This window comes from Camelina sativa, chromosome 17 (genome assembly GCF_030686135.1).
Source record: "Camelina sativa cultivar CO46 ecotype springtype chromosome 17, ASM3068613v1".
Classification (NCBI taxonomy): Eukaryota; Viridiplantae; Streptophyta; class Magnoliopsida; order Brassicales; family Brassicaceae; genus Camelina; species Camelina sativa.
This window is the reverse complement of record NC_141896.1, coordinates 22465467-22490773: the sequence shown is the minus strand read 5'-3', so window position 1 is coordinate 22490773 and position 25307 is coordinate 22465467. Positions and strand designations below refer to the sequence as shown.

The following is a 25307-nucleotide window of genomic DNA, read 5'->3' as shown; positions in this document are numbered from 1 at the left end:
CCGTCACAGTCCCACAGGACTCTCATCAAAGGAATCTTCTTCTTCCGAAGTTCCTTGACTCTCCTCTCGAGCACCCTCACTGGTCTCGCCTCCAAAGTCATGTTAGGCTGAAGATCCTCAGGAATCTTAGCCAACAACTGATCACCCTCATGAAGACACTTCCTCAGCATCGACACATGAAATACCTTGTGGAACGCACGCATAACCTCAGGCAACTCCAGCCTATATGCCACTGGTCCCACCCGCTCAACCACTCTGAACGGACCCATGTACCTCGGACTCAACTTAGTCTCTGTCAAAGACCTGTTCGGACCCCGCAACATGGCCATCTTGAGGTACACTCTATCACCAACCTGAAACTCAAGATCCTTTCTCCTCTTATCAGCATAGCTCTTCTGCCGATCCTGAGCCTCCTTCATGTTCAGCCTCAAAACCCGAATCTTCTCCGAGGTCTCCTGAACAAAATCTGCACCAAATATGCTCCTCTCCCCCACCTGAATCCAACATAAAGGTGTACGACACGGCCTCCCATACAGGGCCTCATAAGGAGCCATCCCAATACTAGCCTGGTAGCTGTTGTTATAAGCAAACTCCACCAAACTCAAGTGATCTGCCCAATGACCACCCCAATCCAGCACACACATCCTCAATAAATCCTCCAAAATCTGGATCGTCCTCTCCGACTGACCGTCCGTCTGAGGATGGTAGGCTGTACTCATATCCACTTTCGTGCCCATCTCTGCCTGAAACGCCCTCCAGAACACCGAAGTGAACTTGGAATCTCTATCAGACACAATACTAGCAGGTACACCATGCAATCTGACTATCTCCCTCACATACTTCTTGGCCAAAACCGCTGCTCCATCAGTTTTCTTGATGGCCAGAAAATGTGCAGACTTAGTCAAACGGTCCACAATGACCCAAATAGCATCAAACGTCCTCGACACAGGTAAACCTACCACGAAGTCCATTGTGATCAAATCCCACTTCCACTCTGGAATGGGTAAACTCTGTAACAAACCACCAGGAACCTGATGCTCCGCCTTCACCAGCTGGCAAGTATCACACTTTGCCACCCAGTCTGCTACGTCCTTCTTCATCCCGACCCAGTGATAATACCGCTTGAGATCACGGTACATCTTGGTCGCTCCTGGATGAATAGAGAACTTGCTCGAATGAGCCTCTCTCAGTATCTCCTGCCTCAAATCCTCACCCTTGGGCACACAGATCCGACCATGCACAAGGATAGTACCATTAGCAGAAACCTGATACTCTGCACCCGCAGCCTTAGAGGCATTCACCAGCCCCTCATCACTCTCCTGAGCTAACCTCACTCTGCTCAACAAATCTGCTCTATCAACTGCCTCCAAACCCAAAGGTTCTTGTGAGATAGCACACAAACTCAATGCACTAATCTCACCTACCAACACCTCCATATCCTGCTCCTGAGCCGAAGCCACCCGCTTCCGACTCAAGGCATCTGCAACCAGATTAGCTTTACCAGGATGGTAAGCTATGTCCAAATCATAATCTGCTACTAACTCCATCCAACGCCTCTGCCTCAAATTCAGCTCAGGCTGAGTAAAAATATACTTCAGACTCTTGTGATCTGTAAATACCTGTACCTTCCCACCATACAGATAGGATCTCCAAATCTTAAGAGCAAAGATCACTGCTGCCATCTCCAAATCATGAGTAGGGTAATTACCTTCATGCTTCCGCAACTGCCGCGAAGCATAAGCTATAACCTTCCCCTGCTGCATAAGTACACAACCCAACCCCACTCTAGAAGCATCTGTATACACAACATAAGGCTCGTCCTGCTCAGGCAATGCTAACACCGGCGTGATAGTCAACATCTGCTTGAGACTTGCAAAACTTGCCTCACACTCTGGTGACCACACAAACGGGACATCCTTCCCTGTAAGCTTAGTCATCGGCTGAGCCATACTCGCAAAACCCCGAACAAACCTCCTGTAGTAACCTGCTAACCCCAGGAAACTCCGAATCTCAGTGGCACTCTGCGGCCTCGGCCACTCCCTGATGGACTGAATCTTCTCTGGATCCACTGAAACTCCCTCAGCTGAAACAATATGACCCAAGAACCCCATCTCACGCTGCCAGAAACTGCACTTACTCAGCTTAGCAAACAGCTTCTGCTCCCGCAGCTTCTCCAACACTGCTCTCAGATGTACTGCATGCTCCTCAGGACTCTTAGAATATACCAGGATGTCGTCGATGAAAATGATGACTGACACGTCCAGAAACTCCTGGAACACGCTGTTCATCAATCTCATAAACGCAGCTGGCGCGTTTGTCAACCCAAATGGCATCACCACAAACTCATAGTGCCCATATCTCGTCCTGAAGGCTGTCTTCCTCACATCTGTCTCATGAATAGGGATCTGATGATAACCTGAAGCCAAGTCGATCTTGGAGAACCAAGTAGCACCCCTCAACTGATCCAACAACTCATCAATCCTCGGGAGAGGGTACTTGTTCTTCACAGTAACTCGGTTCAAACCCCGGTAGTCAATACACAACCGAAAACTCCCATCCTTCTTCTTAACAAACAACACCGGAGCTCCCCACGGTGAACAACTAGGACGGATAAAACCCTTGCCCAACAAATCCTCCAGCTGCTTCTTCAGCTCTGCCATCTCTGCTGGAGCCATCCTGTAAGGAGCCTTGGATAACGGCATCGTCCCCGGTTCCAGCTCAATGGTAAAAGGATCCGACCGAGATGGTGGTAATCCCTGCAATGACTGGAATACATCCTCAAAGTCCTCCACAACCGGAATACCGCTAACCGTAGACTTCCCCACTGACTCTGGCATAGATATAGTAACCAGATAAGCCTCACGGCCCTTCTCGATCATCTTCCCTGCCTGAACGGCTGAGATCACGAGACTCCCCGAAGTCGGTCTAATACCCTGAAAAACCAACTTCCCTCCTGGACGCTCAAACTCCACTCTACCCCGATAGCAATCCAAATGCACCTTATACCGATGCAACCAATCCATACCAAGAATGACGTCATACAATTCCACTGGACTGATAAGCAAATCCGCTGGCCACGACTCTCCTGCGATCTGAATATCAACTCCTCCAGCTCGTCCAATAACCCTCAGAAACTTGCCTCCAGCAACTCTGACAACTCCTGAACGCTCTCCAGAATCCCCTCTGATCCCCGCACTCACGGCACACTCCGGAGTAATGAAGCTATGAGAAGCTCCAGAATCAAACATAACATGGGACTTAAACCCGCCCACCAACAAGGTCCCTACACAAATCTCATGTGTTGAGAACCTAACACTTGACCACAAGCAAAAACAAATATAATCTGAACTATTGAATTGACTAAGTTCGAATCTCAGAAGTTATACCTGTGATCGCTCCTGCACTAGTGCCACCGGGCTCCTAGGTCGAGTACACCTGAGTCGTCGGCTCAATCCAACCCACCGGCTGCACACCGTGCTGCACACCCTGCTGCACCCCTGGCTGAGCTCCAGCCTGCAACACTGCTACTGCCCTCTGCTGCAACTTGGGACAACGAGGCTTGATATGCCCCGTCTCTCTGCAGTAGTAACACACTCGAGTATCGGTCCGCGGCTCCGTCACCGCCCGCTGCTCTGTCACTGCCCGCTGCTCACCTCTCTGTGGACAGCTAGTCACCTTGTGGATCCTACTACCACACCCAAAGCATCTCGCACCCCCGTGCCTCGACCTCTGCATAGCATCAAACTTCCGCTTCTGCCCTTGCGCAGGCTTGCCGCCCTTGCTAGGAACAGAAGACGGCTGGGACTGCTGAGACTGCTGTGGCTGCACTGAAGAACCGGCCACAACCACCTGTGACCTCAAATCATCCTCTATCCCAGCTGCAACCTCAACCAACTCCGCTCTCGTAGCATAACTCCTCACTCTACACCGAGTCCTCAAATCATCCCGCAGAGCCAACAAAAACCTCCGCACCTGAGCCGCCTCTGGCTCCCATGCCCTGCCTGCATACCCTACAAGCCGACTGAACTCTGCATCCAGCTCCCGCACTGTACGGTTCCCCTGAGTCAGACCCAAGAACCGTGCCTCCATACGATCAAGTGCCTCCTGAGGAAAATACTTGGAGTTAAACTCCCCCACAAAATCTCCCCAAGACATACCCCTCTGCACCCTCCGTGCTGTCACCGACCTCCACCACACACGAGCATCTCCTGACAAGTAAAACACTGCCAGATCCACCCTGTACCGGTCGGGACACCTAAGCGAAAGGAAAATATCCTCCATCCGCTCTCTCCACTCATCCGCTACACTCGGATCGGTACTTCCTGAGAAATACCCTGCTCCCACATGCCGCAGCTGCTCCATCATCCGAACATACTGAGCATCCACTACCTCGGCCCCCGGCTGCACACCTGCCTGCAAACCCGCTGCAGGCTGCACCACTGGAACCTGTCCACCACCCACTGGCGGCACTACTGGATCCTGCCCACCAACCACTGGCGGCACAACTGCTGGAAGTCGCTGCAAAGCCTGAGCTACCTGAGCTAGCAAGTCCATCAAGACATCCTCCCTGCCTGGAGCACCTCCCGCTGCAACCCCCACACCCGGGGCAACACCGTGACCGACACCGGGCCCATCCGCCCTGCCGTCACCCAAACCAGCCTGGTCTCCAGACACACTAGGATGAACCTGTGACTCCGCCACCTCCTCACTGGCCATGCTCTGGGTCACACTCACACTGGCCTCAGGAACCTGACCTCGTCCCCGACCACGACCACGACCACGCCCACGACCACGACCGCGACCAACAGCATCCTCACCCCTAACCATCTGTATCATCCAAGAACAGAAGGCTAAGCAAACAATAATTCTAATACACAAGAAACACAACTCACCGTGGAATCACAATCAGGCTCGAAGAGGATGTTCTAGGACTTCATGCCACACACAATTGCCAATCACACAATCAATTATAGCATGTAATCCTAAACATCAACAGCAAAAGCACAATGAACCCTAGACCTAGAACCGTAAGGGCTCTGATACCAAATTGAAACAACCCTTCCCGTTTTTTTTTTTAATACCTTAATTTACTAGTGGTCCCATACCCACTACATCCTATCATCATTCAATAACCGCGGATAATCAAATAAAACAAATTCCATTAAACCAAAAGAATTCCAACATTCAAATCCAATAACCAATAACATCAATCAAATAAAGAGATAACCAACCACTAACATCCTACAATGTTCCTTTGACCTAATCTAGCAACCTAACAACAGCTAGACCACAATCAATCAAGTCTCTAGAACACCCCTTCATCATCGCCTTGATTCCACGATCACACTTTGCCTTTACCTGCACATCACAAACAACAATTGAGATGCGTAAGTATTATCATAAATACTTAGTGAGGCCGTCCTCCCATCTACTGGGTTATACACACAAGCATATGAGACTCCCAAGTCAACAAACAACAACAACACAATCAACATATCAAACCAGGAAAATAAGACTCGGCAGGTACTAGTGTCGACCGATGCTCAATCGGTGTCGACCGATGCTACAGGAACTGGTGTCGACCGATGCCGGAATGGTGACGATCGATGCTACTCGAGACGGTGCCGATCGATGCTCCACAAAAGTGGTATCGATCGACGCCTCTTCTGCAGTCACGATCTGCGCGAAACTCAGCGACGAACTCCGATCTCAATCAACACAGATTCGACTCCAAACACGTCTAATCATCTCGGAATTCACTAGAAATCACAAATACAATGTACCCAAGCAAGCAAACACCACAAATAACAAGGAATCACACAAAACAAGGGAGATCTCATGCTTAGATCAACCATGGTCAAGCACTCACCTCAAGAACAAGAAGTTTGGATTGAGAAACGTGGAAAACAACACCTCCAGAAGCTTCCCCTTCGATTCCAGCAACAGCTAACACTCCTACAGCCTCAGATCTCTCCAAAATCACCAAGAACAAGCCCAGAAATCCCAGAAAAGTTTTTCTCTCTTTTCTCTCTTTCTTTTCCTCTCAAAAACGGCGAGAACCACAAATAATACGACCTAGGGTCGTTTTTCCCCTTTTACACACGATTAGGGTTTTAAATCAAACCAAACCGAACCAATTCGGTAATTAAATCAAACCCGACCAAACCGGAAAACATGGTGTCGATCGATGCCACCAAGGGTGTCGATCGACACCCACACCAAAAATACACAAATTGGTTCGCGGGCGTTACACCTTATTTGAGTGTACTACTTTCTCTTGGAAGAGGATTATGAATAAGGTCGAAACTCGAAATTAAAATAAAAGATTTGAAGTTTTCTATATTGTGGTAATAAAATGATTAAATGACTGACCATAGTAATACCATGGACATGGTACATTTGCTAGATTTGCTACATCAGCAGCATGGTTCGAAAGGTAAAAGTGTAAAACCAAACCAACTAAAGGGTACACAATAACTAACACAGATCCGTACATAGTATTTGCTCTTTCAACACGTGAATAGATTTTATAACGCTTTGTCCTTGCCCAATTTATCAAATATTTTTGCCTCAAATACTTTTTTTTTTGTTTTGTAATTCTTTTACATTTGTAATTCTTTTACAAAATATGTATAGTTTATACGGTTTTCATAAAAAAAAAATGGTTAATGATATGTTATTTTGGGAGGAGGTTAAATCATTTTCCGTGGATTCCCTGGGAAATTCGTCGAATTTGGAGGTTCGGGTTCCGAAGGTCCGGGATCCTTCGTTCCGTTGACAGATTGATGGATCCTGGAAAGCTACAGATCCTTTTCTGAGTCTGGGTTAGTGGTATTGTGATAGTGAGGATAAGACGATCTGCTGGGAGCACGGTGTCATCGACGTAGCCATTCCCCTTTACATTCGGAGTTACATGCTTTGGTTTGGGCTATGGCTTCTATCCTGGCTGGCGGTTTTGATTGTCAACGTTTCGAGACTAATTGTGCGGAGCTAGTGGCGATGGTGCAGTCTGAAGAATGGCCGGATTTCTCCATTCTACTAGACGATTTCAGTTTGCTCAAAGCTTCATTTCTCTATTTTACTCTTACCAGGATTCCGCGTGTGTCAAATGTGTGGGCAGACTGCCTTGCTCGTTTTTCGCTTACGTTAGTCTCTAAAATTTCATTTGTAAACTCTTATCCTCATGTTTGGACAACTAATATAGGAGTTTTTTTCTTCTAATTATATGTTTGGTTGACAAAAAAAAAAGAAATTGGTTACCACTTATCATAGTTTAGTTTGTTACATTTTGGTCTGAAGTTTAAGTTCTAAACCTTATAACAACTCATTAAAATTAGGTAAAACCAAAGTTAAAAAAAGAAGTATTAATGAAGAGCAATACTTTTTAGTAATTACAATTAAAATTCGTAATTAGATTTTACGGGAATTGGATTGTATAACCTAAAAAAATACTATAATTCACAAACTAACCATACGAACCATACTAACCATCAATCAATTATATTCTTTATATTTATGTATTAATGACAGGTTTTGCCTTTTTTTTCTTTTTTCTAACTACCATCACCCCTTCCACCACCTCCGGCTAACTTCCAACCAACCTCCGGTCAACCTCCAACGAACCTCCGGCCAACCACCGCCCCACCTCCAGCCACTACCACCGCCCCACCTCCAGCCACCACCACTGCCACCCCCCCCCCCCTCCGGCCACTATCACCGCCCACCTTCGGCCATCACCCCTATCTACCTCCGGCCACCACCCTATTATCAATTTATCATTAATATCATCAAGCGAATACTAAAATGGTAATTTTAATTGCTCTCTATGTTATTTTCTTAATTTTTCCAAGTAATATATTATATCTTTCTATAGTTTTTTTTTTTAATTTGGTTATACACCAAATTCACAAATCACAAAGATTTTTAAGAATAGTCAAATAATATACACCAACAAGGACAATAACACTAGCAAGATATTAAAAGCACATGCGCAAAATTTGAGATCCAGATTCCAGATTCCAGATTCCAGATTCGAGATACCAGATCCATCTTATGTGATTTTTTCGCACATTTTGCCTTCTCCATTTGTTTAAAACAGACGCAAGAATCTTTTTAAAAAAAGCCACATCGATGACACGAGGCGAAAACTAAATATATAAAAAAAATTCAATTTCATTCTTTTGAAATCTGGGTTTTATTCGACAAAGAGGGGTTTGTTTTGTTTTCTTCTTCAACCATCTCGGAATCGTTCCAAAGCTTCACCAACCTCAACATACGACGGAGATCTCAAGAAGATCCTCGACTCGATTCTCTCACGGTTCGTACTTCTTCACTTCTCGTTAAAGATTTAGTCTTTATTCATCGTTGATCAATACATCAATCTCTGTTTCTTGATGAATGATCCAGTTCCGAGATCCTTTACTTTTAAGTTCCTTCTCGTTTCTTTTTCGATTTTGTTGATGTATAGTGAAGATACCCATCTGAGAAAAGTAACAAAAAGTCTCCTTTTTGGCTTTACCAATTATGATGAACCCTAGATTCAAGAACTGTAGCAAATTTGAGTTAATCTGTAAAGGTTGTTGCAGATATCAAAAACCCTTAATTGGGGATGATGTGGAGAGTTCTAATCCGTTTAAAATCTGGATGACGTTATGCAGAAGCGGAGGATCATCACTGTGGATCAATCGTCGTCTATTGAGATGAGAGAGTACAGTAGCAGCAACGATGACGTTCCTTACTCAAGTGTCCGCCGTGATGATGATGAGGAGGTTCCGTCGTCACCTAAAGCTACCGACAAGATTCGGAAAGTTTCGATGTTGCCACTTGTGTTCCTCATATTCTATGAAGTCTCAGGAGGTCCTTTTGGTGTTGAGGATAGTGTGAATGCAGCTGGACCATTGTTAGCTCTTCTAGGGTTTGTGATCTTCCCTTTCATTTGGAGTATCCCTGAGGCTTTGATCACTGCTGAGATGGGTACAATGTTTCCAGAGAATGGTGGTTATGTTGTGTGGGTTTCTTCTGCTTTGGGACCATTCTGGGGGTTTCAGCAAGGTTGGATGAAATGGCTGAGTGGTGTTATTGACAACGCGTTGTATCCTGTTCTGTTTCTTGATTACTTGAAATCTGGAATCCCTGCTTTAGGTAGCGGTTTGCCTAGAGTTGCAGCCATCTTGGTGTTGACTATTTTGTTGACGTATCTCAACTACAGGGGACTGACTATAGTTGGTTGGGTTGCTGTGCTTATGGGGGTTTTCTCAATCCTTCCCTTTGCTGTGATGGGTTTGATTTCTATTCCGCAGATAGAGCCATCGAGGTGGCTTGTGATGGACTTAGGGAATGTGAACTGGAACTTGTATCTAAACACACTTTTCTGGAATCTTAACTATTGGGATTCGATCAGTACTCTAGCTGGTGAAGTGGAGAACCCGAACAAGACGCTTCCAAAGGCTTTGTATTATGGTGTGATCTTAGTTGCTTGTTCTTATATCTTCCCTCTTTTGGCTGGAACCGGGGCAATCCCGTTAGAGCGTGAGAAATGGACAGATGGGTATTTCTCTGATGTTGCCAAAGCTCTCGGTGGAGCGTGGTTGAGATGGTGGGTTCAAGCGGCTGCAGCCACATCAAACATGGGAATGTTTCTAGCTGAGATGAGTAGTGACTCTTTTCAACTTCTTGGAATGGCTGAGCGCGGTATGCTTCCTGAGTTCTTTGCCAAGAGGTCACGCTATGGGACACCTTTACTAGGGATTCTGTTTTCAGCGTCAGGCGTTGTGCTCTTGTCTTGGCTAAGCTTTCAAGAGATTGTAGCTGCAGAGAACTTACTCTACTGCGTTGGTATGATTTTGGAGTTTATAGCTTTTGTTAGGATGAGAATGAAACACCCTGCTGCATCAAGACCGTACAAGATACCTATAGGAACCGTTGGTTCGATCCTCATGTGTGTTCCTCCAACAATACTGATCTGTGCTGTTGTAGCACTCTCGTCTCTAAAAGTAGCTGCAGTAAGCGTTGTGATGCTACTCGTAGGTTTCATAATGCATCCTTTTCTGAACCATATGGATCGCAAGAGATGGGTCAAATTCTCCATCAGTTCTGACTTACCGGACCTTCAGCAGCAAACTCGGGAGTATGAAGAAACTCTGATACGTTAAAGAGTGTTCTTTGTTCATTTCCACAACTATGTTTTACAGTACAGAGCTTGTAAGCCATAGACTTAAGCTCTGTACTCTGTTCATTCACAGCTTGTTCTAAAGTTGTTAGTTTTTTTCTTTCTTTCTCGTAAAGTTAGTTTACGTTACATACGGTTTTACTAATAAACTTGTGCAATATGTTTGTATCTCCCTTTCATTTTTTTTTTTCTGGTCTTTGCCATTATTGATTTGTGTAAAACAAGGTTTGGTAAATCTTGGATCTTTAGATAAGATTTCATGGCTAATGATCTGAAAGAAAAGAAACAAATTCCACAGAAAACCCCAAAAAAGCATAAGCTAGCAGGACAAGTATCAGTGTTTGACCATTCTTTCTAATGAAAGCAGAAACGCAAGTGTCTCATTGAAGTGATGGGAGATTTCTATCACCACAGTCTCCGTCTGTTTCATTAATATGTAGGACTTGTCAATGTGATATGGACAATCTCAAAACAGAGAACCACAGTTTCTAAAAATCTATTACAAGATATGACCAACTATAACGATATGGATGAGTTTTGTTTTCTTCTCATAGCATAGCTCAATCTTTGCTAATCTTCAGACGAGGAAGATCTTAAGGCCACCCTTGATTCTCTCACGGTTCGTACTTCATAAACTCTCGTAAAAGTGTTAAGACTTTCGTATCAAGGATTCAAGAGTTTGTACAATAGTTTAACCTTTATTCTTGTTTCTTTTTGCTGATTCAGAAGGGAAGTGTTATTACCATGAGAGACTGTAACATGAATGACTTTTCTTATGCTAATCTTCAAGGTGATGAAGATGATGTTTCTTTGCGTAAATCAGCAACAAATTCGATTCAGAAAGTTTCGATGTTACCACTCGTTTTCCTCATATTCTACGAAGTGTCAGGAGGTCCTCTTGGTGCTGAAGGCTGAAGCTAGTGTGAATGCAGCAGGACCACTGTTAGCTTTTTCAGTGTTTATCATCTTCCCTTTCGTTTGGTGTATTACTGAGGCACTGATCACTGCTGAGATGAGCACAATGTTCCCTATAGATGGAGGCTTTGTGGTTTGGGTCTCTCGTCTGCTTTAGGACCCTTTTGAGGGTTTCAAGTAGGTTGGATGAAATGGCTTAGCGGGGTTATAAATGGAATGGTTTTGGAGTTTACAGCATTTGTTAGGACGAGGCTGATATATATCCGGATGCATCGAGACCGTACAAGATACAGACCCCTTGGTTCGGTTATGATATGTGTTCCTCCCATAGTACTGATATGTTTCGTCGTTGTTCTATTGGCTTTAGTGAGCTTTGTGATGGTAGTCATCGGTTTGTTGATGAGAGACCTAGTCTAAACCATCTCGATGGAAAGAGAATGGTCAAATTCTCTCAATCAGTGTTATGCGCGAGTGTTTTAAGCAGGACAATTCGGATTTTGAAGAATCTTTCATACGTTAGGAGTAAAAGCTTGGAATCCATTGCCATATAAATTGTAGTATATTGTTATAAAATAACAGATGGATGCACGTCACGTTATAAGGTCCATCTTCTAGAATTACTTTGTCATCAAGCAAAACTCTCTTGTACTCCTATATAAAAGACCAAAAGACCTTTCATTCATGGGAATAAAACACCCATATCTTCCTTCTCTTTTATCTATCTATCTATCTATCTATCTATATAACATATAGAGTCAATCTTGTGCTAGTTTTGTAGAGAGAAGAAAAAAATGAATGGAGTTTCTCGTCATCTTCGAGCTTCATCACTTCCTTAAGGTTGATTCGCGGCTATGGTGGTGGAATCAATTCTGTCCGTCGATTTTCATCTCAATCTGATGGCTTCTCTGGTTCGTTATTTTCCCTACTAAACATTACGATCCGGTGACGCCATTTTGCTTTCACTTTTTGAGTTATGGCTCAGATTTAATGATTTGGATCAAGAAATTAGGAATTTGGATTCGGCGTTAGTAAAGTGTGATTCGCCATGAAAATGTTTTAACATTTTCGTGATTTGAGGATTCATTCGTTCGATTAGCCTTTTGGATTATAGATTGAATCGATGTCTTATACTCTCTCAGTCTTGAACAATTTCCTGAATTGAGAAAAATTAGGCAATAATTTTGAATTTTGGATGGATATAGCTCTAAATCTGAATCCAGCAAACATAGCTTTATAGTCTTTTTTTTTTTTTTTTTTTTAGTTATGATTGATTGATTCGTCTTTCATGGATTCTTTTGTACAGGGGGAAGATTCAGAGAGCAAGGGCCATTTTCTGGAGACTGAAAATAACAACAACTCAGGCATACCACCAAACAGTTCCTCTTCGCCTTTGAGATCTTTCAGTGATTTGAAAGCATCCTTACGAGCAAACGGTTTCTCCTACCTATAAATATCTAGGTTTCTCAAACACGGGAGGAAGCAGATTCTCAGCTCCTAGTCCATCTACCTACGAGAAATATTCACTCAATCTCCGCTTCTCAAGGAGAATTCTCCAAGCAAAAAGAAGTCAAGCGACCTGGAGAACCTCAGGGATATCCGATAGTGTACATCGAGGACACCACTGGGAAAGCTCATAATGGTTGCAGGTCACCAAGGAAACGTCGGGTGTGAAAAATAAACGTGTGGCATGCATGAACCAATGGGATTCGATTTATATTCCTCTATGGTCACTGCGGAAACCATTTTGTTTTGCAAATTTGTCTCTTTTGTTTCTCGTTTACGATCCGAAGAAAATCGGGTATGATGAACCAATGGGATTTGATTTATAAACACCTGAACTTGGTTCTATATTCTCTTCCACGTTCTTTTGAGATTTTTGAACCAAAGGGTTTTGATAACTAAACCTGAACTTGGTTAACCGTGATCCGGTTTTTCCCGTTTTGACACAATACAAATGTCTAAACAAAAAGATCACAAGAATCAGCCAGACCCAATTGAATATATCTAAACCTAATATTTTAAATTGTGAAATCTTTGTCTCAAAATTTTAAACTTTGGTTGCATTCATAAGATTTAGACTACTACAGACCGATTCTTGGTTCGGTTCGGGTAAAACCTGAAGACCTAGTGGTATCCAAAAACACCTAAAAGGCCTAATCTACCACAAAAGTACCAAACATTATTTCTTGATTTAGTTTGGTTTTGAGTCTTTCCGCCATGTTTTTGTGTTTTTACTGTACTTTGGTTGATCGGAAGTTTTGGTTACTTTTGGTTACTTTTTGGTTAATTGGATTTTGAAGATTCTTTGCTACTTAGGAGTATTTGGCTATTTGCAAGGAAAACACAAAGCATGGAACCACATTGCGTTGGCCAAAAAAAAAAAAAAAAAGGATTCGATTGCCATACAAATTGTATCTATTTTTGGTTTGTTTTGTTCCTTTTTGTTCAAATTACTTTATTCTCTGTTTAAGATCACAAACACAAGAAGATGTGTAATTGTTGTATCATTCATCTTTTTTGTTTTGTTTAGGAATTAAACCCATACTGAATCATTTTTGAAACTTGTAACTAATACTCCTCTGTTTCATTTGAAGTGATGTTTAAGGTTTCTACATATAATTTTTTTTTGTTTACATAAAAACATCGTTAAATAAATGAATTCCTCCAACAAGAAAACATAATGTAAATATGACTGATTAAAATATACATTTAATCTTTGCATAAATAATTAAAAACATCGAAATCGAAACACAATTTTTTTTTCGGGGAAAAATGTCATTTAAACCATAAACTTTCAAATTTTGGTTATTTAAACCATGAACTTTGTTTTAGGCCGTTTAAAAAAGTCAATTTTTGTTGACTAGCTTTTTTTAACATGAAGTTTTGTTGACCAAACCAAAAAATACATGATGTTAAATCTGATAATTTGACCTACTAACAGACGTTACTATGCCGTTAATCACTCCGTTACGGACAAAACGATGTCATTTTAATGATAATTTTAATTCGAAAAAATGTCATTTAAACCATGAACTGTAAATATATGTCATTTAAACCATGAACTTTCAAATGACCAAAATTTGAAAGTTCATGGTTTGTTTAAATGACATTTTTCCAATTTTTTTTTCCCTTCTTTAATATCATATGGAGAGAGCTAATGGGCCTATGATTGGAGAGGCCCATTTGAAATGAAAATGCCCAGTAAGTAATACCAATTTCATTTGTAGATCTACAATTTCATGTGATCGAGAGGAAGAAGAAACTCTAAACTAGAGAGTAAAAAACCCTAAACCCCCAAAATTTGCGAGCAAGAGAGAAGAAAAAATGAATGGCGTTTCTCGTCATCTTCGAGCTTCTTCACTTCCTTCGTTGATTCGCGGCTATGTTGGAGGAATCGATTCGGTCCGGCGATTTTCGTCTCAATCTGATGGCTTCTCTGGTTCGTTAATTTCCCTAAACTTTACGATCCAAAGACGCCATTTTGCTTTTACTTTTGAGTTATGGCTCAGATTTAATGATTGGATCAAGAAATTAGGAATTCGAAGTTTTGGATTCGGCGTTATAGGTTTTTTCCCACTGTTAGTAAGTGTGATTCGCCATGAAAATGTTTAACATTTTCGTGATTTGGGGATTCGTTCGATTAGCCTTTTGGATTAATAACAGTTTCCTATAGATTGAATCGATGTCTTCTACTCAGTCTCGCGTAAAGGATCAGCTTCTTCTTAATGGCTCTTGAACAATTTGCTGATTTTAGAAATTAGGCAATAGTTTGGATGGATATAGCTAGAAGAAATCTACTAATTCTGAATCCAACAAACATATCTTCATAACAGCTTTAGTCTTTTAGTTAGTGAGATTAAATTGTATCTGGATTGATTGATTTGATCTTTCATGGATTCTTTGTACAGGAGGAAGATTCAGAGAGCAAGGGCCATTTCCTGGAGACTCTGAAAACAACAACTCAGGGGTACCAAACAACGGAAGGAACAGTCCCCCTTCGCCTTTGAGAACTTTCGGTGATTTGAAAGCAGGCATGTTAAACAGGGGAGGAAACGGTTTCTCTGCTCCTAATGCTCCTCCTACCTTCAAAAATCCACTGAGACCAAGGTTACCAAACACCTTACCTGGTCAGTTCAGTCAGACGAATCCAGGTTTCTCAAACACGGGAGGAAGCAGATTCTCAGCTCCTAGTCCATCTACCTACGACAATTTCGCTCAATCTTCGCTTCTCAAGGAGAATTCTCCAAGCGGAGAGAAGTCAAGCGACCTGGACCGTGTTAGAGAAGTGTTAGAAGATGACAGACAGAGAACCTCTGGGATATTCTCTACTTTCCATCGCCCAAACCTCGAAACGAATGCTGACATCATCCACATCAAGATGCTGCGGAACAACACTTTTGTCACTGTAACAGATTCCAAAGGAAACATCAAACTGAAAGCAACGTCTGGTAGTTTGCCCGATCTTAAAGGTGGAAGGAAGATGACGAATTACACAGCTGATGCAACCGCTGAAAACATTGGGAGAAGAGCTAAGGCTATGGGGTTGAAGAATGTGGTGGTTAAGGTCAATGGATTTACGCATTTCGGGAAGAAGAGGAAAGCCATTATTGCGTTTAGAGATGGATTCACCAACTCTAGGTCTGATATGAATCCGATAGTGTACATCGAGGACACCACTAGGAAAGCTCATAATGGTTGCAGATTACCAAGGAAACGTCGGGTGTGAAAAGTAAACTTGTGGCATGTCGTCTCTTGTTATATTCTATGGTCTCTGTAGAAACTATTTTGTTTTGCAAATTTGTCTCTTTTGTTGGTTGTGTGTTTCTCGTTTAAGATCCGAAGAAAATCGGGTATGAACCAATGGGATTTGATTAATAAACACCTGAACTTGGTTCTATATTCACTTCCACGTTATTTGAGATTTTTGAACCAAAGGGATTTGATCAATAAACCTGAACTTGGTTAACCTTGATCCGGTTTTTTCCTGTTTTGACACGATACAATAGTCTAAACAAAAGATCACAAGAATCAGCCAGATCCAATTGAATTGTGAAATCTTTATCTCAAAAATTTAAACTTTGGTTGCATTCATAAGATTTAGAGTACTATAGACTGATTTTTGGTTCGGTTCGGGTAAAACCTAAAAACGTAGTGGTATCCAAAAACACCCGAAACTACCACAAAAGTACGAAACATTATTTCTTGATTTAGTTCGGTTTTGAGTCTTTCGACCATGTTTTTGTTTTTTTACTGTACTTTTGGTTAAAGTAGGAAGTTTTGCTTACTTTCGAACAAAATCAAAAACGTGTCCGTTGGAACTGTAGCTATTCCGGATCATATATGGTTCACATTCGAAGTATCTATATGGTATACGCTATACCAAACCAAACCTAATTTTAATATTAACGAAAAAAGTAATTTTTAAACTACCTTTATTTCTTTTTTTAATATTTAAATTGTATAATCATATTTTGATTGTTAATTCTATGATTTAAGTTACAATATACCGCAAAATATATATCTAGTACTCTAATATTATAATATTAACAAAATAATGAAATATTTTTTTTACCCATGTAACACCAACAAATTTAAATCTGCTGGTTCATTTATATTCAAAATCATTTTGATATCCTTTATATTATGACTCTGAATCATTACCTAATTTTTTAAGGCAATGTATGATATTGTATACATAATTTTTTGTTCACTTATTAAATTATATATGTTCGGTTAATTTCTTTTGAATTACATGATATGCAGAAAAATCACAAATTTCATTAACTGAAATTATTATATAATAATTCAACATAATTTAAATATAAAATAACGTAAAAGTGAAAGGAGAATCACATATTTATATTTTAATCACGTTGAGATATTTCCTTATCTTTTAAAATCTTGCCTATAATTGATTTTGATGTTTTGGTAACTTATATTAAAAGCAACAACTAATATTAAAATCGGAAGTTTTGGTTACTTTCGAACAAAATCAGAACTGTATCCGTTGGAACTGAAGCTATGCTGGATCATATATGGTTCACATTCGAAGTATTTATACATCATACGCTATATCAAACCAAACCTAATCTTAATAGATTTGTATATAGTCGCACAAGTTATTTGTAACAAAATAAAATAAAATTTAAACTACCTTTATTTCCTTTGTTTAGTATTAAATTGTATAATTATATTTTGATTGTTAATTCTATGATTTAATTTACAGTATACTGCAAAATAATATATCTAGTACTCTAATATTATAGTGTTAACAAAATAATGAAATAATTTTTTTACCCATGTAACACCAACAAATTTAAATCTGCGGGCTCATTTGTATTCAAAATCATTTTGATATCTTTTACATTATGACTCTGAATCATTGCCTATTTTTTAAAGGCAATGTATGACATTGTATACATAATTTTTTGCTCACTAATTAAATTATATATGTTCGGTTAAATTTTTTTGAATTACATGATATGCAGATAAATCACAAATTTCATTAACTAAAATTATTATATAATAATTCAACATAATTTAAATATAAAATAAAATAAAAGTGAAAGAAGTTATCACATATTTATATTTTAATCACGTTGAGATATTTCCTTATCTTTTAAAATCTTGCCTATAATTGATTTTGATGTTTTGGTAACTAATATTAAAAGCAACAACTAATATTAAAATTGGAAGTTTTGGTTACTTTCGAACAAAATCAGAACTGTATTCATTGGAACTGAAGCTATTCCGGATCATATATGGTTCATATTCGAAGTATTTATACAGTATACGTTATACCAAACCAAACCTAATCTTAATAGATTTGTCAAATAACCGGACAAGTTATTTGCAACAAAAAAGTAAAATTTAAACTACATTTATTTCCTTTGTTTAGCATTTAAATTATATAATTATATTTTGATTGATAATTCTATGATTTAATTTACAGTAAACTGCAAAATAATATATCTAGTACTCTAATATTATAGTGTTAATAAAATAATGAAATAATTTTTTACCCATGTAACACCAACAAATTTAAATCTGAATGCCAGAAGGTTGGTGGCTCATTTGTATTCAAAACCATTTTGATATCTTTTATATTATGACTCTGAATTATTGCCCAATTTAAGGCAATGTATGACATTGTATACACAAGTTTTTGCTCACTAATTAAATTATATATGTTCGGTTAATTTTTTTTTGAATTACATGATATGCAGAAAAATCACAAATTTTATTAACTGAAATTATTATATAATTATTCAACATAATTTAAATATAAAATAAAATAAAAGTGAAAGAAGAATCACATATTTATATTTTAATCAGATAAAGATTTCCTTATCTTTTAAAATCTTGCCTATAATTAATTTTGATGTTTTGGTAACTAATATTAAAAGCAATGACATACATTGCAAATAATTCAAAAGTAAAGATTTATTTCTTAAATATGCTGCAAAAATGCTAGTATAGATTTTCTTACTCGAATTATTCCAAAATAACTAACCTGAACAAGGCCAACATACACATAGAATATAAACAAGTACCATATTTTTAATTTAATTTAAATATGTCAATTTTGTTGATTCAAGTTCAAGCAAAATATTTGGAAACATCAAAGGACTAAAAAGAAGACCATGAAGAAAAGTGTGGTTTATTAACTTTTTTTTTCAACAATTCACTATTTTTTGAATATTTATTTTACTAAGTGTTTATTATCACAAGTACAATATTTGTACCCAATCATTCACTTACACTTTAATCTCACTCTAGTATGTGTTCATTTAATAATTTTTCAGTAAAATAGGTCAAAGAAAGAATTTTTTTTGTGTGTGTGAAAGGACTCTATTGGGATTTAGGAGGGTGGAAATCGTGAAATTCTTGGATGCTACTCCATTAGTAAAAGTAACAACAGTCACCACGTTTTTAATCACTCTTTTATCTCTCAATTTCAATTTACAATTTTTGATCGTTTGAATTTTAAAAAAATTCGATTTTGATTTTGGTATTTTTGTACTCTAATTTGCTTAGAAATGTAGAAGAACTTATTGGTAAATCTCAACCGTCTAATTGATATACTAATGTGTATGGTAATGATCCATCATCTTCTTGGATGCTCTAGTGGCATCGAGATTTTATTTGGACTTAGAACGTATGAGTGGATCTTATCGTGATGACCAGTGGCGGACCCACGTTGAGGTTGGTGGTGGCAGTTGCCCCTAATAAGTATAGAAATACATAAATTTTTTATATTAGGCAAAGTAAGAAAAGTGGCAAAATGGTTAGAGTTTGCTCTAGAATTGGTCACAGGAGGTGTGTTCTCTTCCACCTAAGAGCAATCTGCACCGACTATTATTTTTTTCTAGTTCCGCCCCTGGTGATGATGTGTTGGAAATGCAGAAAAAATTACAAATTTTATTACTTAAATTTGTTATATAAACATTTAAAATAATTTAAATATAAAACAAATAAAAATGAAAGAAGAATCACATTTTTACGTTTTAGTTAAGTAGATGTATTTTTTTGTTTCTTAAAACCTTACCTTGATTTCGAAATTAGGTAATGACATATATTGTAAATAATTAGAAAATAAGAATTTATTTATTAAATATGCTGAAAAAATACTTGTATAGTAGTAAAAATATTCGAAATATTCTAAAACTGAAATAACTGACCTGAACAAGGACATAAATATTTAATATTTGAAAATAAATTACTCGCTCGGCGGCGGCATTAGGAAGAGGAAGAAGAGAGATTGTAAAAGAACAAGACCAATACAGCCGCGGATGAAGCAATAGAAATCTAGGGTTCCGATTATGAAGGCGCCGGAATCAATCGGCGCATCGATTAACCAAATCGACGAGAAGAAACAAAATCTGAAGAAAGCTTTCGACGATCTCCAAGCTCACCGACCTCTTCTTTCACCATCTTTCAACCTCTCATGGTCTGAGATTGACTCTCACTTTTCCTCTCTCCAGTCTTCACTACTCGACCGCTTCCGTCTCCTCCAATCAGCCGCGCCTCCTCCCGATTCCGGTAAAATCGAAACCGCAACGGCGGAGACATCACTCGTTTGGCCGGAATTGAGAAAGTTTTGTGAGAAGAACGACGGAATAGGTTTGGGGAAGTACATGATTGATAATTCGAAGAAGCGTTTATCGATCAATCTAGAGCTTCGTGATGCGATTCGTTGCTCAGAGAATCCAGCAGCTTTGGTTCTAGACGCGATCGAAGGTTCGTACCACTTCTCGTCGTCGTCTTCCTCGATCGGTTTAAGAAGGATCTTCGTTTTGTTATTGGAAGATTTGATTGAGATCAATGCGAATCTCACGAATGATTTGAGAGAAAGAGCTAGGACTCTTGCTTATAATTGGAAATCGAGTATAGGTAACAAACTATAATTGGAAATCGAGTATAGGTAACAAACCATCAGAAGCGTTAGCGTTTTTGCATTTGGTTGCAGCTTTTGAATTGGGGTCTCTGTTTAGTAACGAGGAGCTTTGTGATTACATTTTCTTGATCTCTAAGTATAAACAAGTGACAACGATCTCTAAGAAGATTGGGTTAGATAGGAAAAAAATCGCAGAGCTGATTAAGAAGTTGTTGCATACTGGGAGATTACTTGTTGCTGTCAAATTCATTTATGAGAATGAGATGACTGGTGAATTCGAACCAGTTTCGATTTTGAAAACTAGTTTGAAGAATTCGAGAGCAGCTGCTAAGAGAGTTTGTGCTCAAGGGAGTTACTCTCTCAAGGCACAGAACGAAGCTACTGATAAAGAGCTGAGTGCGTTGAGGACTGTGATCAAAGTTGTCAAAGAGAAAAGCCTTGAATCCGAGTTTGTTGAAGAGAAACTAGAAGAATGCGTTAAGGAGTTGGAGGATCAGAAAGCTCAGAGGAGGCGTGCCACTAAGTTCACCACACCTGCTAATAATACCCAACAACCGCAACAACAGGTTGATAATAAGCGTCCTCGAGTTGCTAATGGTGCAACTACGGGATATAAGTTGACAGTCCCACCTTTGAGTCAGCAACAACCGCCACTTTTGCCTAATCCTAGCCACGGTGTACAAGTGAACCAATATGGTCTGTCGAGCTCAATGCTACCTGGTGTTGCTGTCCCGTATGGCAACCCATTGGCGCCATTTGGCTCGGTTCCAGTACCAGGTCCAGCTTCTCAACCTGTCTACTTTGAGCAGCAAACTGGTTATGGTGGATATGGGATGCCACCTCAATACCACCCACCGTACTATTCTCAGTAGCATATCCATTGGTAAGATTTATCATACGAATGCAAGCGATATTAAGATTGAAGAGATCTATGCTCTATGTGTATTGATGTTCAGTACAGAACATCAAGTGACATAGATAACACTTGATATAGTCGCTGTTTTTGTGATGATATAAGAGCAAATTGATCCTTTTTTGCCTGCGGAAGTGGATTACAGAGGATTTTGCCTTGATTGTACAGTGTTATATAATTTTAACCTTAACTTCATACGTTTATTAGTATAGTTTTCTTGTGGAGTAATGGTCTTAATGAATTGATCTTACATGTATCTTCCTTGATTTGGTAGGTAATCTGCCAAGATATCCTTCCTTTATTCTTATAATCTGCCACGATTCATATAACACAGTGGAGTTTATCTAGTAGGTGTTTTGGTTTATTATTAATGGCTACGTTTCTGAATTTCTAAACTTGAAAGGAAAACTTGGTAAACAAAATAGTTTTTCGTGTATATTATTTAGAATAGAATTTGCAAAACAAAAAGAAGAGGAGAGGATATGCCTTAAGCAATTTGGAGAAGGAACATGTTCGATGAGAAAAGAAAAAACAGAACATGTTCTTCTTTAATGTACAGTTGTACCAACATTGATGGGAATAAACCAATCAACGAAGTGCCTGAATCCACGTGTACAGTGTATATCTCTAAGGGAGATTTATTTCATTTAAAAAAATATATATTTAGTAGTTATGGGTCTGGAAAGGTATCCTCCCATATATATATATATATATATATCTCACGCGTCGTCCTCGTCTTCTCCGTCTGATTATTATTACGCTGATTTTAATTCTCCTCAACTTCATACGTCTATTATTCATCATGGGTTTGAAGGTACGTTCAGATCCATTTTACCAAACTGATCTCGATTTTTTTTTGGGTTTTATACTCAGCGATCTAGTTTTGTTTTGTCTTTCTCCTTCTTGATAATTCTGGATTCTTCGATTGAGATTTTTACTGTTTTAAGTGTAGACTTGTTCGATCCCAGATTATGTTCCTTATTTCGTGATTCTTTGTATTCGGTTCATTATTAGAAAGAGGAGAAAGAGTTAGGGAATGATCAATTAAAAAGCTTTATCAATTGCAAAATTGAAGGTTGTGTGATCACTTTATGGAATTGAATTATTCAGTTTTACTGAATCAAGCTTTTGATCTGTATGGTCTTGTCCAAGTTCTGTTCTTATAACTGTTAGAGGGACGGGTAATAAAGATTTGAATCTGTTGTTTATAGTGTTGAGTTTTGTTTTTGATTTGAAGTCTCTTTAGCACATACTGTATGTTTATAGTATCCCAATGGTGTTTTATGCGATTAAGATTTTTTCTCCTAATATTGTTGGTTTAAATTTATATATATATCTGCAGGAGGATTTCGAGGAGCACGCTGTGGAAGTGAAGAAGCTCACCACTCTTCCATCTAACGAAGACTTGCTCATCCTCTACGGACTCTACAAGCAAGCCACAGTCGGGCCAGTGGACACCAGTTAATATCTCACTCTCTCTCTTCTTTTTTTTTTTATTTTTTTTATTCTCTCCTTAAGAAGCTTCATCATGATCAGATCCTGCGGTTTGCTTTGCTATGTTATCAACAATTCTTTCTTTTTGACTTGATTCAAAAGGTCGTCCTGGAATGTTCAGCATGAAGGAACGAGCCAAGTGGGATGCTTGGAAGGCCGTTGAAGGTAAGATGTTCAAATGATGAACCTGTTAAAAACAACACACATATTGAATTTGCTTGTAGCGATTCTTGTACTTCATCCGGAAACCGAGTTTTGACCTGTCGTTGTCTTTGGTTTTTGTTTATGATTCCAGCGAAATCAACGGAAGATGCCATGGGTGACTATATCACGAAGGTCAAGCAACTCATGGAAGCATCTGCTTCAACCTGATGAACGAACATTTGTGTGATTCATCAAATCTGTCTTTCTGCTTTTATTTTATCTTAAAGCTTCAAATAACATTGCATAAGACTTGTTCTTGCTCTCGTGTTTTTATTATATAAATCTCTCTACTTTGTGTGACCTTCGTCTTCATCTCTTAAAAATGCTTCATAGTGGTCTTAACGAAGAATCACGATGCAAATTAAAACCATAGGTTATGGTGTTTGGTCCGTCCCTGATATGATCTTATCGAATTGAAGATGAAGCTTATCGAAGTCCATAACATTCAATAGAAAACTTTGTTTTATTAGTACAGAGGTTATGGTGTTTTTTTTTATATAAGACAAAAGCTGGAAAAAGGAACGTGGCAGAATTGTTCAAATTGTATGTGGTTTATATTTGAGAATTAGACGTTTTGTTTTGTAGTGTTCGAATACCTATGAGATATCCCGTTTTATAAGGTACAGATTAACATTTTTCAAAAAGTTATAATATAGTAATAAATATTATTATTATATATTTTTGGGGCATTCTCAAAAATACCCCTTTTTCCATATCTCTTTTTAAAAATACCCCTTCATGTTGACGATTTTTAAAACTACCCCTCTTTATATACAAAATGACCAAATTACCCTTTTTGAGTGACAGCAAGAATGTACAGTCATCAAAATCGAAAATATTTTCCCGCCAAAAAAATTTCCCGCCAAAATTTTTTTTCCCGCCAAAATCGAAAATTTTTCCCGAAAAAATTATTTTTTCCCGCCAAAAAAAAAAAATTTCCCGCCAAAATCGAAAAATTTTCCCGCCAAAAATATTGAAATTTATACCTTTTAAAAACCTTGTAAATGCTTTTAAAAAACTTTTAAAAGCGTTTACAAGGTTTTTAAAAGGTTTTTAAACACATTGTAAACGCTTTTAAAAACCTTGTAAATGCTTTTAAAAAGCTTGTAAATGCTTTAAAAGGTTTTTAAACACCTTGTAAATGCTTTTAAAAGGTGTTTAAAAACCTTTTAAAAATTTTATAAAAACTTTTACAAGGTTTTTAAAAACATTGTAAAAGGGTTTAGAAGGTGTTTAAAAACCTTTTAAAAATCCTTTTAAAAACCATTTGAAAACATTTTAAAAACCTTTTAAAAACCTTTTAAAACATTTTAAAAACCTTTTAAAACCTTTTAAAAACCTTTTAAAACCTTTTAAAAACCTTTTAAAAATCTTGTAAAAGCGTTTACAAGTTGTTTAAAAAACCTTTTAAAACTCTTTAAAAAATCTTGTAAAAGCCTTTACAAGGTGTTTATAAGGTAGAAACCTTATAAAAACCTTTTAAAAACCTTGTAAATTTTTTTTGGCGGGAAAAATTTTGGCGGGAAAGTTTTTTTTTTCGAAATTTTTTATCAAAAGTTTTTTGACAAAAAAATTTTTGGCGGGAAAATTTTTTTGAAAAATTTTTGGCGGGAAAATATGTCGGAAATTTTTTGGCGGGAAATTTTTGTTTTTCTTTTTATTGAATAAAATAATTTTCATCTAAGGGTAAAATGGTCATTAAAAATTAAATGAGGGCATAAATAAAAATGGCCAAAAAATAGGGTATTTTTGAAAAGGGGTATATCAAAAGGGGCATTTTTAACAAATTCTCTATATTTTTTAAAAAAGTTATTTTGTTTCAAAATACAAATTATTTTAAAATATTATAATATTTTAATTTGTTTGATGTATATTATATTTTTATTTTGTTTATTGTATTGCATTATTATTTTGTGAAATATTTAAATAAACGGTAAATTTATTAATTTATCAATCGCATATTTGTGAAATATTTAAACACATATTTTCCTTCATAGACTTAGTAATATATCTTTGTTTTAAAAAATTTAAATCACTACGTATGCAGAAAAATCTATATATTTATTAACCATATGTATTATATGATAATTCAAAACAATTTGTAAATGAATCATAATTAAAAACTTTAACAAAATTTTCTCAATATAGTTATTAAAAATAATCAATTGTATATTTAGATATAAAATCTTAGTTTTAAAATTCTGATAGGATTATAA

The 25307-nt window shown here is 38.2% G+C and overlaps 4 protein-coding genes across 6 annotated transcripts; all 4 read left to right on the top strand.

The window, feature by feature from the left end:
* The first annotated feature begins 7893 nt into the window (after window positions 1-7893).
* On the top strand, window positions 7894-10403 carry LOC104757549 (putative polyamine transporter At1g31830). 3 transcript variants are annotated; one of them, XM_010480300.3, is made up of 2 exons: window positions 7894-8317; window positions 8658-10403. In XM_010480300.3, exon 2 carries the CDS (start codon window positions 8700-8702, stop codon window positions 10149-10151), a length of 1452 nt encoding a protein of 483 aa, XP_010478602.1. In that variant the 5' UTR covers window positions 7894-8317; window positions 8658-8699; the 3' UTR covers window positions 10152-10403. The 3 variants fall into 3 exon arrangements, with proteins under 3 accessions (XP_010478602.1, XP_010478601.1, XP_010478600.1); XM_010480299.3 differs by having other exon boundaries at window positions 8576-10403; XM_010480298.3 differs by having other exon boundaries at window positions 7932-8317; window positions 8586-10403.
* Window positions 10404-14302: 3899 nt separating this feature from the next.
* Window positions 14303-15980, top strand: LOC104757547 (small ribosomal subunit protein uS11m). Its single transcript, XM_010480297.3, has 2 exons — window positions 14303-14522; window positions 14992-15980. The coding sequence occupies exons 1-2, from the start codon at window positions 14408-14410 to the stop codon at window positions 15807-15809; spliced, it is 933 nt and encodes a 310-aa protein (XP_010478599.1). The 5' UTR covers window positions 14303-14407; the 3' UTR covers window positions 15810-15980.
* A 3910-nt stretch (window positions 15981-19890) lies between these two features.
* Window positions 19891-21492, top strand: LOC104759598 (inactive FRIGIDA-like protein 2). The gene is made up of 2 exons (XM_087496350.1): window positions 19891-20476; window positions 20508-21492. Exons 1-2 carry the CDS (start codon window positions 19906-19908, stop codon window positions 21350-21352), a joined length of 1416 nt encoding a protein of 471 aa, XP_087352476.1. The 5' UTR covers window positions 19891-19905; the 3' UTR covers window positions 21353-21492.
* A 175-nt stretch (window positions 21493-21667) lies between these two features.
* On the top strand, window positions 21668-23393 carry LOC104757545 (acyl-CoA-binding protein). The gene is made up of 5 exons (XM_010480296.3): window positions 21668-21740; window positions 21840-22207; window positions 22736-22853; window positions 22990-23052; window positions 23183-23393. Exons 2-5 carry the CDS (start codon window positions 22196-22198, stop codon window positions 23257-23259), a joined length of 270 nt encoding a protein of 89 aa, XP_010478598.1. The 5' UTR covers window positions 21668-21740; window positions 21840-22195; the 3' UTR covers window positions 23260-23393.
* Window positions 23394-25307: the final 1914 nt, after the last annotated feature.